Genomic DNA, 17,487 nt, shown 5'->3' with positions numbered 1-17,487 from the left:
ATATGTCTTGGATTTTGTTATCACAATACATAGTTTGTTATAATTACTTATTTACTAACAAATTTACCGTCCCTAACACTTGTTTCTGAACCTCAACACACCACTGCAAAGGGCAAGCATTCAGTTTCACGGAAAGCTGGTAGTGTCTTAATTGGAAATGGGGATGAGCCGGGGGTACAGGAGATAACGGCGTGAAACCCGATCCCTCGATGCACGTACGTCAGTTCTGTAATATATTTGGCTACCTAGCAACTTGGCATCTTCCATCAGAAGTGATTTGCATACGTGGGATTCCATTACCCCATGCGAAAACGCGCCTCGTTTTGAAGGGCTTTCCTCGAGCTCACGCGCTTGTCTGTTTTCGCCCTCCATGCTGGACCGGGTGTCGTCTGCTGGTAGTATCGTGATGGCGTAGAGAAGAAGACAAAATGTCCGGCACGCAACTGCTACAGGTTCGCCTGTTCCGAGACTCCTTCAACACACCCTGGGGCTTCCGTCTTCAGGGGGGCAGGGACTTGAACCAGCCCCTCTCCGTCCAGAGGGTGAGTCTTCTTTAAGATTCTTGTAACGTCGGCTTACCTTTTATAGTATCGGCTGCTCCTACGGAGCTCAGGTATAATGAGTGATGAAGGTAAGCGAAAAATAACACGACCAACTAGCGCTTGTTTCCAGGATTAGAACCTAACCCGAGCCTCTCTTCCAAAATTATTGCAGGATTTTTGCGTTCTCAGAGAAAAGGTAAGTGTCACAGTCTTCTTAATTAATGTTTGACAAACTTGTCGCGCATGCCGACCAAATTCGACTATCAGACGACAGATATCATAAGCTATCTTTCCAGCACGGTCAGATTTCCCCAAAAATTAAAAGCAGACGTGAAATCGAACACCACTTGTTGTTTGGAGAAGCGAATCTGTTTTTCAGCCCGGTGGCTGTTTGTGCTTTATCAAAAAAAAAGTTACATCATCAACCGCTACCTCTCTATAATCTTTTCGGCACGTGCCGTTCCGGAAGTCAAAATCATCACCAGCATGACTAGACTGACCTTCAAGGCCTGACCACTGATATATTTTATCAAAAGTGTGCGATTCTCATCAGAGATAAGGATCCGGTATTTTGGATTTTTTTCCAAGTCGGGCGTGGAAAGCGGCTGCCGCTGTAACTTTCGCCTTTTAAGAATGACAGCTGTCGATCGACTTCACCTGGGCTCTATTTAACGATCGTTGTTTTAAGGAGGAAGATCATTAACGATGTGAATGAAATATAAACTAGATTGTCGGTTAAAGAGGGCTGGGCGGATTTGTCTAAAATTAGATACGTGTTTCCCAAACGTTTATGTTTCGTTACTTATATTTTCATTAGCATGAGCATTTACAGCCGTTCTTATTTCATATTTCCGTATATAATGTTTTTTCATTTCCATCGCTGCAAAACGTTACATATTTAGTTCTTAATAGATGTATGTGTGTTGCCATTAATTTGTTAGAAAATTTATTTTGAGTTTTTACAAATTGGTAAACCTTATTTTTCTCAATGAATCTGACAGTGTAATGTTAACATATTTTAATAATTGACATTGTCATACTGACCTGGGGCAATACATTTTAAAAAATAAAATAAAAAGAAATTAAACTTTTAAATCGAATTTTATTAGTACACGTATGATATAAATTTAATATTAAACGTATTCTAAACAATATACGATACAACCTGTCTAGAACGGCCATTCATCGTCATAAATATTCATACGTTTTGATTGCACAGTTCTAGACCAAATCTAAGACTAACAATACGGTGTCACCTGTGTTTTAGTTTAGGCCTTTGCTATTACATCACGAAAACCTTGATCATTGAAAAGATTATGTCGTAAATTATCTCCTGAATATTGAAATATTTTGAAAGACCCTGCATATTATAAACATTGAGAAAAAAAGTAATAATAATAATAATAATAATAATAATAATAATAATAAAAAATAATTAATAAAGAAGGCGTGAAAGAGTTGGTTTCCGGGAACATGCCATTTTAGGGTCGGTCGGATTAAAAAAAAACCCAAACAACTTTTTACTACATTTATACTCTTTTCATCTGCATATTAATTTTTAAAATTGACACCTCTAACCCCCCAACATCCCCCCCCCCCCCCCCCCCCCCCCCCCCACGAGCAACAACATTTATTTTTTTAAATTAGTGTCTGCACTTTTTGGTAGGTGTGGTTGAATTCCCGGAAGCAATTTTTGTTTAACAGATCGGCACGGCTGTTTGGTATTTAATTATTACAACACTTGCCCCGTGTTCAGAAATAGTGAGCGACGCTAACGTTCGCGAACTATAGTATTTAACTGGTTACCGATGTGGTCATTTGGTATAACGCGAAGCACATAAAGCAGTCTTACGAAACAAATTTTGTGTGTGCTCTATCTGACGGAACGCAGCCCAGGTCTAAATACGGAGAGAGAAGCCACTCTGACCGTACCCCATAAAGTAGTTTTACTGTTATATAGATTTTTCCATGAGCAGGACAACACATACTATGTGTTATATAGATTTTCTTATGGGCAGGACAACACATACCATGATATTGGGTAGAATAGAAGTGCTCTAGAAGCATTTGTTGAGATATGCACTTGTACACAAGTAGCGCAGATTAAGTTACTTTAAATTCGCCAGTAACATCTTAAAGTTCTGCACTTTACTTACAGGGACCGGGATGTAGCTCAGTGGTAGAGCGCTCGCCTGAGATGCGATGGGTTGCAGGATCCATCGTTCTCAGCGCACCTTTGTACATCTAAAGTCGTGCTGTGTACTATTCCGTCTACGGGAAAGTGCACACAGAAGATCCATTGCTGCTCGTTAGGAGTAGCTTATGTGGCGGCAGTGGGTTCTCTCTCTCTCTCTCTCTCTCTCTCTCTCTCTCTCTCTCTCTCTCTCTCTCTCTCTCTCTCTCTCTCTCTCTCTCTCTCTCTCTCAAAATAACTATACGTTAGACGTGCACCAAATGGCTGTAATTTAAAAATATGCTGAGGTGTCATTAAACCAATATTCCTTTTCTTTCCTTGTACCAATATAAATGGAGATATGGAAACAATTATGTCTCGTTAAGCTGAGGCCGTATAATGCATAATTGTTTTTCTATTATGCAGGATACTGAATTTTATTTTGTTAGTATACTGAATTTTATTTTGTTAGTACACTGAATTTTATTTTGTTAGTATACTGAATTGTTTAAATTGTTTATGAACACTTCTCCCCAGACATTTGTGTGTGTGTGTGTGTATGTGTGTGTGTGTGTGTGTGTGTGTGTGTGTGTGTGTGTTTGTATGTATGTATGTGTGTATGTATGTGTGTATGTTGTCATTGATTGATTAATTGATTTTCATCCATTGATTCATTCATTCAGACATTCAGACATGCCTGCATTCATGATGGCATTGATTGATTAATTCGTTAGTTAGTTGATTGGCTGATTGAATGATTGAATGATTGCTAGGTTGAATGATTCTTTCGTCCGTCCGTCCGTTCATCCGTTCGTTCGTTCGTATATTCATTGATTGATTGATTGATTCATGTGTACAATGTTTTTTTTTGTACAAACGTACATTAATTGTTTGTAAATTGTCAACTACCATGGTATATTTTTTATTTTAAACACATTCAGTTATCGTTTTCTCTGTAGTGACTAGTATTCTTAAGTTGCGGTCATATGACACATACATCATTTTCAGAGCAGGGTGGGTGGGTGCTGATTGCAATACTAGTACCATATTCTGAGAGTTCCAGTGCTGCAGGACTATACATTTGGTCCAGTCAAGTGATTTCTGTTTCACTGTCCCGCTCGTCTGCCTCGTTTTGTGAAGGTCAATGTCAGGCAAGGTTGAATACATGCATGGAACATATCTTATTAGTTCAGCAGGAGAACGCTTCACTATGCTTCCATATCCTTAAAAACCATCACCAAAAAAACTCTGGAAGAGTGATGAGATTTTATTTCACACGATATGTAACAACTCTGTTATGTAGTGTAAACAGTTCGTGATAACTGCGAATCAGATTTCTACGCCTTGTCAGTTTTTCTGCGTTTGTATAAATTGTATAGTTACTGTATTATGTATGTGGATTCAAAGTCTACAGAAAATGAGTATTTTCGTCCAATGGATCATTTGAAAAGAGTTGTAGAAAGCGAGTGTTCTTTTAGAATAAGTTGGGGGTGGTGGTGGGGGGGGGGGGGGGGGGGGGGGTTAGGTCCAAGGTGACCGTAATGAAAAATTCCGGTTTATGGTTTGTTTTGTTTAACGACAACACTCGAGCACAGTGCTTTATTATTCATCGGCTATAAGATGTCAACTATTTGGTAATTGTGACTTATAGATAGGAAACCCGCTACATTTTCCCATTAGTAACAAAGGATCTTTTATATGCTCCATCCCAGAGACAGGACAGCACATACCATATTTTTTGATATACCAGTTGTGATGCACTGTCTGGAACGAGAAAAAAGCCCAATAGGCCCATCGACAAGTCTACAGAAGATGAATATTTTCTTCCAATGGATCATTCAAAAGAGTCTCGGCAAAAGTGCTTGTTTGTTTTTTTAAATGGATCTCAAGAACAGAATTTTTTGAGATTTAAGGTGACCATAATATAAAACTGCGGTCTACGTCTTTTGGTTTCGTTTAGGATTCCCCACACCTTAAGCTAATTGCCCGAGGCCGAAATTTCTCTCTGTTATAAATCAAGTTCTCAAAATATGTATCGAATGCCCCTGAAAGATTCTGTAAACAGCTAACTGTTGGCTTTTCAACTACAGGGCAACATTAGGAATGGACGCTATGTTTTGACACTGGTTCTGTATGTTTAATTACCCGATGTTTCCTCCATGCCATCCATTCACTGGCGTAAACACGGAGAGGATCGTTTTAGCAGAAGATACTACCCGTGCAATTATAACAGCAAAGAAAAAGAGAAATAAAGAAGAGAGAGAAAAAAAAGTGCCGAACCAACGGTTTCTGTGAGGAATGTAGCATACTGAAATAGCACAAGGACGTGTGGTTACATGCTGTTTAGGTGCTCAAGCAGAAACGTCTAAAGGTGCGTCATCACAGTGCAAATTGTAGAAACGATTTGTAGCACAGAATAATATCTGTATTTTTGGAAACGCCAATCATGTTAGTATACCGTATAGGAATACAAAATATGAAAACACCAAGACAATTAGGAATTATCGTATTTCCTTTGGCCGACCGCGCATTATGCGAGCGCTTTACCCCTGGGCTGCGTCTCGCTCCAAATTGTATATTAATGATGTTCCTACAAGTCGTATTTCAAGAACGCACCTTATGTAAGACTATCGCCTATACGTATATCGCCTCTATGTAATTGCTTTTCAACTGTGTGTGTGTTCATGCCAGAATCACAAGCGAGCGCTTATTAATAATCTGACACGTTCGGTAATAACTTCCCTTCTTCTATTAAAATCTCTCTGGTTATCTTTTATTACTCATATATATCTGATAACAAGTTGTATGTGGTCGTTAGGGGGCGGGATGTGGTGTGATGGTAGAACGCTCAACTCTGGTGGGTCATAGGATTGATCACTCTCGGCGGACTTACACAGATCCATGGCTCCTCCAGAGGTTTAGACCATTGACAACAGCTCTACGGAGTCCATTGTCCTGGGTCCTTGCTTCAACCTGTAACCAGGTGTATCCCGTCTTCCCGGTGTACGCCTGAAGGTCAATTAGCCATGTATATTTTTCCGCCGGATTTATTTCTGTCCCATCCTGTGTGCCACGACTGGTACACCAAAAGGCCGTGGTATGTGCTGTCTTGTCTATTGAAGGAGGAGTATTAAAACGATACCTACCTGCAGTTCGGTGGGTGTAGGCAATGTGGCGGCAGCAGGTTTCTTCTATCATTATCTCGCCCCCCCCCCCCAACCTGTGCCCTACGACTGGTATATCAAAGGCCGTAGTATGTGATATGCTATCTGTTGAAAAGTGTATATAAATGACCCCTTGTTGGTAGCTGGTTTCCACTGAAGACGTGTCACAATTACGATAAGTTTGACATCCAATAACCGATGATTAATTAACCAATGTGCTCTAGTGGTATCGTTAAACAAATCAAACATTAACTGTCATTGTTAAGGTGTTTTTAACCATTAAATTATGTGTGGAAGCTGGTAGGCGGACTCAATACCTACCAAGTTGAAGACCGATGAGTTAACCATTGAGCCATAGTTAGTTTAGTTTGTTTAACAACAACACTAGAGCATATTGATTTATTAATCATCGGATATTGGATATCAAACATTTGGTAATTTTGACATATAGTCTGAAAGAGAAACCCGCTACATTTTTCCATTAGTAATAAAGAATCTTTTATATGCACCATCCCACAGACAGGATAGCACATGCCACGGCCTTTAATATACCAGTCGTGGTGCACTGGCTGGAACGAGAAATAGATCAATGAGTCCACCGACAGCGATCGACCCCCAAACCGACCGTGCATCAAGCGAGCGCTTTACAACTGGGCTACATCCCCCCATCCCCACCCCACCCCCACTGCGCCATAAAGACCGGTCGTACGTAAAATTAAGTTCCTTTTAGATAGGTAAGTAGGTTAAAGAAACGGACCCTATTTTTAACACACCACGGCATATGTTTCAACTATTAGAACCATTAATGACAATTGAATTGAAACATTACTTAGATTTTACTGTTTAGATTATTATTCAATTCCGTACATCCGAAGTGTTTCTGGTCATCCTGGTGTTTGGGAACGCGACGTAGCCCAGTGGAAAACGCTCGCTTGATGTGCCGTCTGTTTAGGATTGATCCTCGTCGGTGGGCCCATTGGGCTATATTTCGTTCCGGCCAGTGCTCCACAACTGGTGTAACAAAGGCCGTAGTATGTATTATCCTATGTGTGGGATGGTGCATTTAAAAGATCCCTTACTGCTAGTCGAAAAGAGTAGCCCATGAAGTGGCGACAGCGGGTTTCCTCTCTCTATATATGTGTGGTCCTTAACCATATGTCTGACGCCATATAACCGTAAATAAAATGTGTTGAGTGCGTCGTTAAATAAAACATTTCCTTCCTTCCTATCCTTCCTGGTGTTTATAACATGCGTACCTCTGACGATTAACTGTCATGAAGATGAGCACTAGTCTATTTTTAAGGGTATTGCCCCGTTTCAACATCACAGACTCTTGTTTCACTTCATAATGTTGTAACTTTATACAATGTTTGTAGATGAACCAAACTAGGTGTCCTTTTTAATTGGTTGAAACCAGGGCCCGTGACTTTAAGCGTGTGAATATTGATTAACTTTAAACACACGTAATGAGGTGGAGGATACGGGTCACAGTGATCTATATTTGACCAATTTAAATACACGCATAAATACATGCTGGCTGGAAACATGAAATACAACCCACAGCACTGTGCGCTGTCTCAAACTCGACAATCGTAGATGAATCGTAAATAAATGTCAGACCAGTCTGTTTGCGCTTTTTACCGGCCCAGATCGGTGGATGGAACAACCATACCAACGGAGTGACAGGCACGTTGATTTATTGAAGCATGCCGACGTGTTACTTTCTAGGGTGTGCATTTGTCTGTGTTATCAAACTCAGCAGGCAGCACCATGCTGCAATGCTACAAAATAACGTTAAAAAATCCCAGACGTGCAGTTGCGAACTGTCCTAAAGGTGCATTAATACAGCACGACTTACAATTACGATCAAATCGATGATGACGTAATACTATCATATTCCATTACGGTTCAAGCACATTTTCAATGACACATCTTGGTCACATCTGGCTGTCTAGGTCAAGGGTTAGGCTACTAATATTGGATTAATATCAGATAAGAAACCTGATGTAGCCACATGGACTACGAGACAGCGAGTCTTCGTTTAATTAGTGGTGTGTAACCATTTACACACAGGAGCGGGGCGTTGCCCATTGGCAAAGCGCTCGCCTGATGCGCGGTCGATCTGGGCTGAATCCCCATTAGTGGGTCCATTGGGCTATTTCTCGTTCCAGTCAGTGCACTACGACTGGTACATCAGAGGCCTGGTATGTGCAATCTAGTCTGTGGGATGGTGCATATAAAATATCCCTTGCTGGTAATGGAACAATGTTGGACATCCAATAGCCGATGATTAATAAATCAATGTGCTCTAGTGGTGTCGTTAAACAAAACAAACTTTTAACGTCCATTAGCAGACCAAAACCTTTTTTTTTTGCTTTCTGCTAGTTTCGCCATCCCCCACCCCCTTAAGCCAAAACTATAGATTTTTAGTTTTTATTAATTAATGTAAATACTAATGAGGTTACAAGAACTTATAGAATTGTTGTGATGGTTTTTATGTGCTTTTAATAAGAAGTTATTATTACTATAGCATATATTTTCTAAACGTTATTAACATGGTGTTTTCATAGTGCTTTGTAATTGTTTACGACGTGCTTTCCGAGTGCTTTTAACGAGATCTTATGTAATGCTCTCTAAATGTTATTAACGGCCTCGGTGGCGTAGTGGTTAGGCCATCGGTCTACAGACTGGTAGGTACTGGGTTCGGATCCCAGTCGAGGCATGGGATTTTTAATCCAGATACCGACTCTGAGTGAGTGCTCCGCAAGGCTCAATGGGTAGGTGTAAACCACTTGCACCAACCAGTGATCCATAACGGGTTCAACAAAGGCCATGGTTTGTGCTATCCTGCCTGTGGGAAGCGCAAATAAAAGATCCCTTGCTGCTAATCGGAAAGAGTAGCCCATGTAGTGGCGACAGCGGGTTTCCTCTCAAAATCTGTGTGGTCCTTAACCATATGTTTGACGCCATATAACCGTAAATAAAATGTGTTGAGTGCGTCGTTAAATAAAACATTTCTTTCTTTCTCTAAATGCTATTAATCATAAGTGTTCCCAAATGCTTTTAATCATATTCTTTCAAAATGCTTTTAATGAGATAGTCATTACGCTAATTCATTTATTTACCTAAACTTAGACACTATAAGTAAAAGCCATTAAACGCGTCTTATTTCCTATGACCAGTCGTAAACCGGTTACGTGTTACAGATCGTTATTGCAAGTCGCATTGTGTGAACAGACCTTAAGGTCTGTGCTTCCACATTTACCCTTATAAATAGGTGTTTGATCTCGCAATAGGAATCTTCCGTTTTGGTTTATTCGGGCACAACAGGAGATGTTCTCATGTTTTGTCTGAGTGGCGAAAAAAGTCTAAAAGCGATATGTCTTCTGTTGTGCAAAGTATGCAATTTATTTGTGGCAATTGCGTTTGTTTAGCTCATAAAAGCCGGTATTTTACCTTGGCGTTGAGGTGTCTTTAAAGGGACTGTCCTGAGTTTGCAGCCATTGTAAGATGTTTGCGATACCAGAGCCTTGTTGGCGACTACTATTTCATACCAAATACATTTTCTTGTTTGGAATAGCAATGTCTGTATATCGAATGTGTTTGCGGTCGTATGCTAATGTTTGTAGCACTCAGTGTATACCTTAATTCGTGATATATATATATATATATATATATATATATATATATATATATATATATATATATATATATATATATATATATTTTTTTTTTTTTTTTTTTTTTTTTTTTTTACGAAATTATTGGGAGGTAAAAAAAATCCAGTTTGTGCTACTACAAGCATTAGGACAACAACAAACACCTTGTAAATACAGACACTGATATTTTAAAGAAGAAAATGTATTTAATTTGTATGTTATGTAATCGAAAAGGCTCTATTGGTTGGAAACATTTTACAGTGGTTGTAATCTCAGGACAGTCTCTTTAAGCAAACATTCATTCTGTATGTGTTTTCCACCCATAAACTAGAAATTAAGGCTATATCAAAATGGTCTGTGCATTATATATACTTCCAAGATATATTATACCAGTCAAACCACACACAGTGTCAGAGGCAATCGAATACTTTACACATTAATGTTATAAAAGATGTTTGTTTGAATGAAAAAATGTATTCTGTTCAGATAAAAGGAAAACCTGAGAGTTACTACTCTTTGATAATTTATCTCGTGAACGAAGCTAGCCAGCTCTGGGGGAATGTTAAACGTTTACGAACCCGCCAGAACGGAAACAAACATTGACTATTGGATTCTGATAAAAGTGATATGAATGCCAAAACCTCTGTGAACGGAAAATTCTTTACAATTTGGTTAATTTTTAAGAACTATACGCTATTTTTAACGTTACCATTGCTTTTATTTTCATTCGTTCGTTCGTTCGTTCGTTCATTCATTCGTTCGTTCGTTCGTACGTTCGTCCGTCCGTCCACCCACCCACCCACCCACCCATTCCTTCATTCATTCATTCCATCCATCCATCCATCCATCTCCATCCATCCATCCATCCATGCATCCATATATCCATCAATCCATCAATTCATTCATTTATACTTTAATGATATCCACTGCAGGAAATAGGCACATTAACAGGGTTTTGTATTTTTGTACCTATAAATTCTCCCATTAATTTTGTTTATTCAACGTTCATTACGAAACTGTAACTAATATGTATGCCATGGAATACCTTAGCTATCATGTTTACCAAAGTAAAGAAAGTTCTGCTAACCGCCTCTCGGATGTGATACAGAGGAATGAAACCGGTTTCGGTTCCTCTAACTCGAAGCAGATGGCACAATCCACAATGTGAAATGTCAGGTGTTCGGTGCACACGATTGATGTTCAGATACGAATGCTACACCTAACTTGGAATAGTCAGGACTGTGACGGCCCTGTTGCCATATATTCTTGTTTTGTTAAAATATCGAACACTAGGTGCTGGAATATCGAATTTCCATAGTTATTAAGGAAACAGGACTTCTGCTGCTTTTCCGCCAAGGAATTTAGTTCAGCTTCAATGGGTTTTTTTAATGGTCATGGGCGTACGGGCTCCCATTTTTGCAGGGGGAAAGGCTGATTTTTGCCCGAATTAAACGGAAATTGATTGCAACATTTATTCATATTATAATTACAACCAAACAGCTATGTCGGGTTGCAAACAAATCACTATGGATTTTTACATGGATTACAACCAGTAATGTGGGTAGAGTGATGGAAATGAATCGTGAAAAGGTTTCAGGTCTGCTAATTTTGCCCGAATATCTCTCGTTTTTGCCCGAATTTGATGATTTCTTCCATCAATGGGGGAGGGTATGTGTGTGGAGGAAAGTGACATTGTCAATTCTAAATTCTGTATACTATTTCACATCAATCCATCAAGCGATCCATACACCCACCCATCCATGCATCCATCCATCGACCGTCAGGCAACCATTTAATCATGCAACCAACCAACCAACCAACTAAGCAACCAACTAAAATGCACGAACCAGTCAGTCATCTAAAGATCAATGTGAATTCCTTTATCAGCCTAACATTAGCTCTCGCCAGTGTACTTGCACCTAGTATCGTGTTACTATAACAAATGCCGCCGTGCCAAAGAACCAAGTAAAAAAAAATGCATCCAGCCACATGAACATGTTCTGTCCAAAGCTACCGGCAAATGGGTTCCTCGCTACCTGGCTCGTACGTTGCCATTTGTAAGACATTTTATAGCTGGGGCGCTAGCGTGGTAAGCTACATGGTGCTGGTTTGGTCAGATCCTTGTGTGTTAATATTGAAAAGGTGAAAGGGTACATATGTCTACAGGCATCAAATATAAAACGTCTTTCTACTGTTTTAACAAACAAAACACACAAAAACACACAAAACCCCCCAACAATAAAGCAAAAGCAACATCCTAAACAGTATGATTGTTGAGGCCATGACCCCCATACATTTTGCCCCCACCCCCAATCCTCCACCGTCTGGCTACGCCAGTACAAACAAGAACAACAAGAATAACAACATAAATAAATAAATAAAAACATAAAAACATAAACATAAAAACAAACAACATAAACATAAAAACAAACAACAACATAAACAAAATTAACAACAACAAAACGAATTCAATTATTGTTGTCAAAAACGGTTGGTTTTCATACCTGGTACTTCACAGACAGTATAGTTTTGCAAACGTTGGTTCTGTGTCACTTTAACATAAAACGATCATATCAAAAAGATGTCATTATATTTAGTAAAGAAGTCACTAGTTGTAGTTCTGTTGTAGATGTTGGATTTCAAATCAAAGATGACTAATTCCACAGGCATGTTCAAACGGGTAAACAATCATAGTTGCTCGCTAGACGTTTTTTGTTGCGCCTAACGTTAGATGAATATGATATGATAGAACTAAGAAGATGATGGTACCAATCAAATAGTTTGCGAGAGCTCGGCCTTCTGCCCGAAGTTCAGCCAGAAAACGTTATCTAATGATCGCGAACTATTCGATTGGTTCCCGACGTAACCATTTGGTTTACTGTGAAGCAGAAAAATGTCCGCTAAAACTGGTTTATGCGCATAAACCAGTTTAGCAGACGTTTTTCTACTCGGTCTCACCCCAGCCAATCTGATTAAATTATCTCTACTGGGTCTACCAGTAGATCTAATAGCATTGCGTGGACTCCCATGTCCAGGTGACATTTCATCTATAAATAACAATTTAAATATTGACCAATTACACTTCGCCTTTTATAGCATTATTCGGGAGCATACAAATTCTAAAAATATCGGGCGAGACTATTTATACAATAGGCGAACTTGTCTATTTCAACATTTAAAAACAGGAGGAAAAGTGCAGTAATAAACTCTGGATTGTATACTAGTATAAACAGATTTTATGGCTATAGCATTACGGTTTTTGTTATATAAAATTTTATATTGCAATTAATTTCCGGCATACTTCGTAATTCACCCTAATCATTTCGTATACCCTCGGCATAATCCCGAATGTTTTCAAATTCTTTTCAAAACACTGGCATGATTTTGCAAGTAAGGTTTTGATTGGTCGAATGAAAGGTCAACTGGACATGAGCTCCAACGGTCTGCTGTTAGATCCACATGTAATAGTGGAGCTAATTTTAATTAGATTGCACCCCAGCTTCGTGCCACAAGTTCAGCCAGCAAACGTTTAGCTAACGATCGCGAACTGTTTGATTGGTTCCAGACGTGACCATTTGGTTTACCGTGAAGCACATAAACCAGTCTAGCGGACGTTTTTCTGCTCGCTCTGGCTGAACTCACCCAAGCCTCCTGCCCTAAGTTCAGCCAGCAACCGTTTAGCTAACGATCACGAACTGTTCGATTGGTTCACGACGTGACCATTCGGGGTTTACTGTGAAGCAGAAAAACTGGTTTATGCGCATAAACCAGACTAGCAGACGTTTTTCTGTTCGGCCTGGCTGAAATCAGCCCTGAACACGCCACAAGTACAATGATGGATTACCTAACTAAAGGCACTTCATCATCTTACAACAGTGTATGACTTTTCTTTCTAAAACTTACGTTAGTCCCTTGCTTGAAGTAGTAAATGCTTCAGATCAAATCACGTTCAATTTATTTCTTCTGAATGTTTACTAGTAATGACGTGCAGATATGTCCGGCAACTCCACAACTAACAATGTTCAAGGTTACACACCACCATTCTATTTTGCAGTATCTATGTGAGAATACGTTTTGTGAAAAACGGAACAAGAGGGCTATCAATCTGATTGAAATCAGCTCTGTTGGTATACCAGTGCAGCTGATGTTAATCAGATTGATATGGCTATGTGAGTGCTATTCATAGGACGTACAGTCGCTTGATAACTACCTCTGAAAATGTGTAAATGCTTGGACTGAACCTTAAACATTTTAACTATGAATAGGATGCATTTCTAAAAGGCACTTAAAACAAAACACACAACAAAACCCACAGAATGTATCGAGTTTCTTAGACATAGTCGTACGGGCTCCCATTTCTTTTGGAGGGTTGCAGGCTAATGTTTGCCCGAATTAAACAACAATGCCCGAATCTGGATAACAACGTTTACTCATATTAGCATCACTACCAAACAGCTATATAGGGTTGCAAACATATTATCACGCATTTTTACACGAGATTAAACTAATATTGTAGAGAAATTATGTAAATACACAGTGAAAAAGTTTCAGGCCAGTTAATTTTGCTCGAATTTCCCTATCGTTTTTTGGCTCGAATATGAGGATTTGCTTCAGCACAAGGATAGCAGTTCCCCCGTGACGCCTCCCCCCCCCCCCACCCCGTCTCGTATACTTACGAGCTTTTATTGAATATTACTCCTGTCATTGGAACAACCAAGAATACACAAGATTTCAACCATATTGTGGCGCCTTTAACTCAATTAATTAATTAGTTATTGTAAGTAGAGCTTAAATCTTATGCAAAGTAATATTTTGATTCAATTATATATGCTAATTTGTTTAAAGGTACATAACACGCTTAACATAAACCCGACAATGCCACTTTAAGGCAATACACCACCATTTGTCGCGTCGTTACTTGCTGTAGCAGCTTAATATAGTCCGGTTAAGGAAATATTTCCTCATAAAAATAAATACTACAAAACTCTGATATGCCTTTTGAAATATTTCTTTGATGATTACAAGTAGATTAACCTCTGTCGTATTTAAATAACCCGTTTGTTTGAAGCAACTTGTAATACTAACTTTTAACAACTACAAGTGGTATAGTGCCACTTGTATAACAGCAACGCGGGACAGTACTCTGATATATAATGAGGGTGGCTGACTGAAAAATGCCGTGGTCGACCTATGTTGATTTTTTTTTACACAGTACTTGTCAGTTGAGAGCATTCCCTAAAATTAGTAGTCACATGACGCTATCGACAGTGTTGTATTTTTCACAGAATATATTCTAACATAGAAATTCGATTGAAGTGCTTGGGGGTAATTAATGGTGTGGAACCTTAAGCGTGGAGATCATCGCAAAGATGGGCTTTTGATACAAGACCTTCAGATGACGACGGAATGTGGATCTAATCGGCCTGGTTATGGCATACACGTGTTCGCCGTTACGGCTAGTGTTTCCACACAAATGCCACGGCTATTTGTAGATCGGCGGAACACACTGTGTACATGTTACTCGACCGAACAGACTTACTGCACCTGCATATCAAACGACGTTACACCGGCTTCCAGAACCAGGGACCGGCAAGGTTTAGCCTGAGCCGTATTTCTTGTGTTCTTCTCCTGCAGTTTGCACCCTGATACTAGCTCGAGTCACCTCCAGCCCCTTATTGATATTGATATGTATACAGGCCCGAAGGATGGATTTTCAAAGTGTGTGTGTGTGTGTGGGGGGGGGGGGGGGGGGGGGCTAATTTTTATGGTTGCATAAGGAAAATTAAAACATATTAACCCCCTTCATAGCGATTCTGGCGTATTTTCGGCTTATTACATGAGACATTTAAAGCCCGAAATAAAAACTGGCGAAAAAAGTAGGGAGACTGAGCCACCCTAGCCCCCCCCCCCACCCCCCACCCCCACCCCCGGCTCCTACGGGCCTGGTATATCAATAAGGTGAGGGATGGAGGTGACCCAGGCTACGGTGACACATTCTGTCATTTCTGAGAATTGGCAGTTTATTAATTTGTTTTGAAGACAATGTAGGATTTAAATAATGTTTCAGGCTTGCGATTCTTCCTTCCATTCTCCTGCTGGGGGGGGGGGGGGGGGGGCGTAGCCCAACGGTAAAGCTCTCGCTTGATGCGCGGTCGGTCTAAGATTGAGCCCCGTCTGTGGGCCCATCGGGCTATTTCTCTTTCCAGATAGTGCTCCACAACTAGTATAACAAACGGTCGTGGTATGTACTATCCTGTCTGTGGGATAGTGCCTATAATAGATCCCTTGTATCTACAATCAAAACGAGTAGCACATGGCGTGGCTGCAGGGGTTTTTCTATCTGATTAGCTCTGTGGTAATTAAAATATGTTGCGCTTCGTTAAATGAAACATTCCTTCTTTCCCCCTCTAGTACCGATTATTTTAGGAGGGCGATTCTCCCACACAACATTTTGAGGAGTGTGATTCCATACCCCTCTCTCCTACGCATTTTGATGAGTGTAATTTCCCACACTCCTGCGTTTTTCCAAACCGAAAGTCTGCTATACCCGTCACCATTCACAGATAAACAATAATTCATTTTGCTGTGCCCTTAATATAGATGCAGAAATACACCATTAGAGTAGCCAAGATTTTATAATTGGGAAGCCACCCACATTGGCCGTATTACAATTGGAATACTAAAGCAGTCATTTATTTCATTAGTCACTATGCTGAAGCGGTGGTGGATCTAAGGGGGGTCACAGGGACCCGCCCCCTACATTTTGCGACAGTTGGAGAATCCGATGGTAAATGATACGCATGGGGCCCCGTAAATGGATATTTTGGATCCGCCACTGTGAAGTTCTGTTCCGATCAGTTATCTGTCTTTAATGGCAAGCTTCTGCAGTTCCTTATCGTGATTACTGGTGATGGTGTTTCTATGTTCTAAACAATCAAAATAATTACAAAAATCCACATAAAAATATATCAGACTCCTTCCCAAGAAACACCCTCCCAAAATCCCCCCACGCACACACACCAAACCACCAGTAAACCCCAGTGTCCGCCTCATCCCGCCCACGTTAGATTATGCCAGGAACATTGTTCCGAACAATCGTTATTCGACTTATCGTAGTAATCATAAATAATGCGTACAACTGGCGAAACTGATATAGTGACAGCGAGAGAACGCGAACATTAGCTGACGTCAGCAGAAAACATCCATCCCGTAGGTAAGAGTTGATAGTCCGTAGATAATTGTATAATAAACACCGACTATTCCCGGATGGCCATTGATACTTCTACAAGCGCAGTTCGGCTGCCTCTGTGCAGATATCACCAGTTCTGCTGAACAGACAGAGGTGGATCACTTCACCGGTTCATTCGGTTGATTATGGCGCTGATGATGAAACTAGTTTTAATCAAATTAATGTACATTAGGGCAATTCCGCGGTAACTGACGTTACATCTGCAGGCAATTTTGAATTTAAAAAACTTGGGGCTTTTTGGTTACTTTTGTATCCAAGAACATCTTGCTGTTAGGTTCTTATTTGAAGTCTTAGACCATAGGCTACGTAATGCTGCAACACAAATTCATCAGGCTAAATTAAGTGGCTATTTAATTAATCATAACTGATGTTACACAAAATGTAACCTTTTTGTAACGTCAGTAACGGTAAATTAAATGGCCATTTTTTATGTTAGAAGTCTGTAAAGTAGCTTACGCATGGATGTAATAGTGACGAAAATACAGAAATTGGAAATTCAGAAGAAAAAACCCACGTAACGTCAGTTACCACAAATTACCCATTTTACGTATGACCAACCAGACCACGTGCATGTAAAGTAACTGGAGCTACCGCTTTTTTTGCCAAGACTAAGTTCAATACATAGGTTTTGTTACGGCCAGTCGCTAACGAGTTAACTGATTACTTCCCTAAGCGCAACCCATGCAAGTGCTGTCCCTCA

General features: G+C 39.9%; 1 protein-coding gene across 3 annotated transcripts in view; it reads left to right on the top strand.

Moving 5' to 3' along the window:
• Positions 1–316: 316 nt before the first annotated feature.
• Positions 317–17,487, top strand: part of LOC121378623 (LIM domain-binding protein 3-like) — a 41,730-nt gene continuing 24,559 nt past the window's right edge. For 2 of the 3 annotated variants that reach the window (XM_041506887.1, XM_041506885.1), the window contains exon 1: positions 318–542. In XM_041506887.1, the coding sequence (XP_041362821.1) occupies positions 429–542 (114 nt within the window). In that variant the 5' untranslated portion in view covers positions 318–428. Of the gene's footprint in view, positions 543–17,487 lie in introns of all 3 variants that reach the window. The other variant, XM_041506886.1, reaches the window with a different exon arrangement.

The sequence above is a fragment of the Gigantopelta aegis genome, chromosome 8, assembly GCF_016097555.1.
Source record: "Gigantopelta aegis isolate Gae_Host chromosome 8, Gae_host_genome, whole genome shotgun sequence".
Classification (NCBI taxonomy): domain Eukaryota; kingdom Metazoa; phylum Mollusca; class Gastropoda; order Neomphalida; family Peltospiridae; genus Gigantopelta; species Gigantopelta aegis.
Note: the sequence above shows the minus strand (reverse complement) of the source record. Positions and strands in the feature narration are given on the sequence as shown.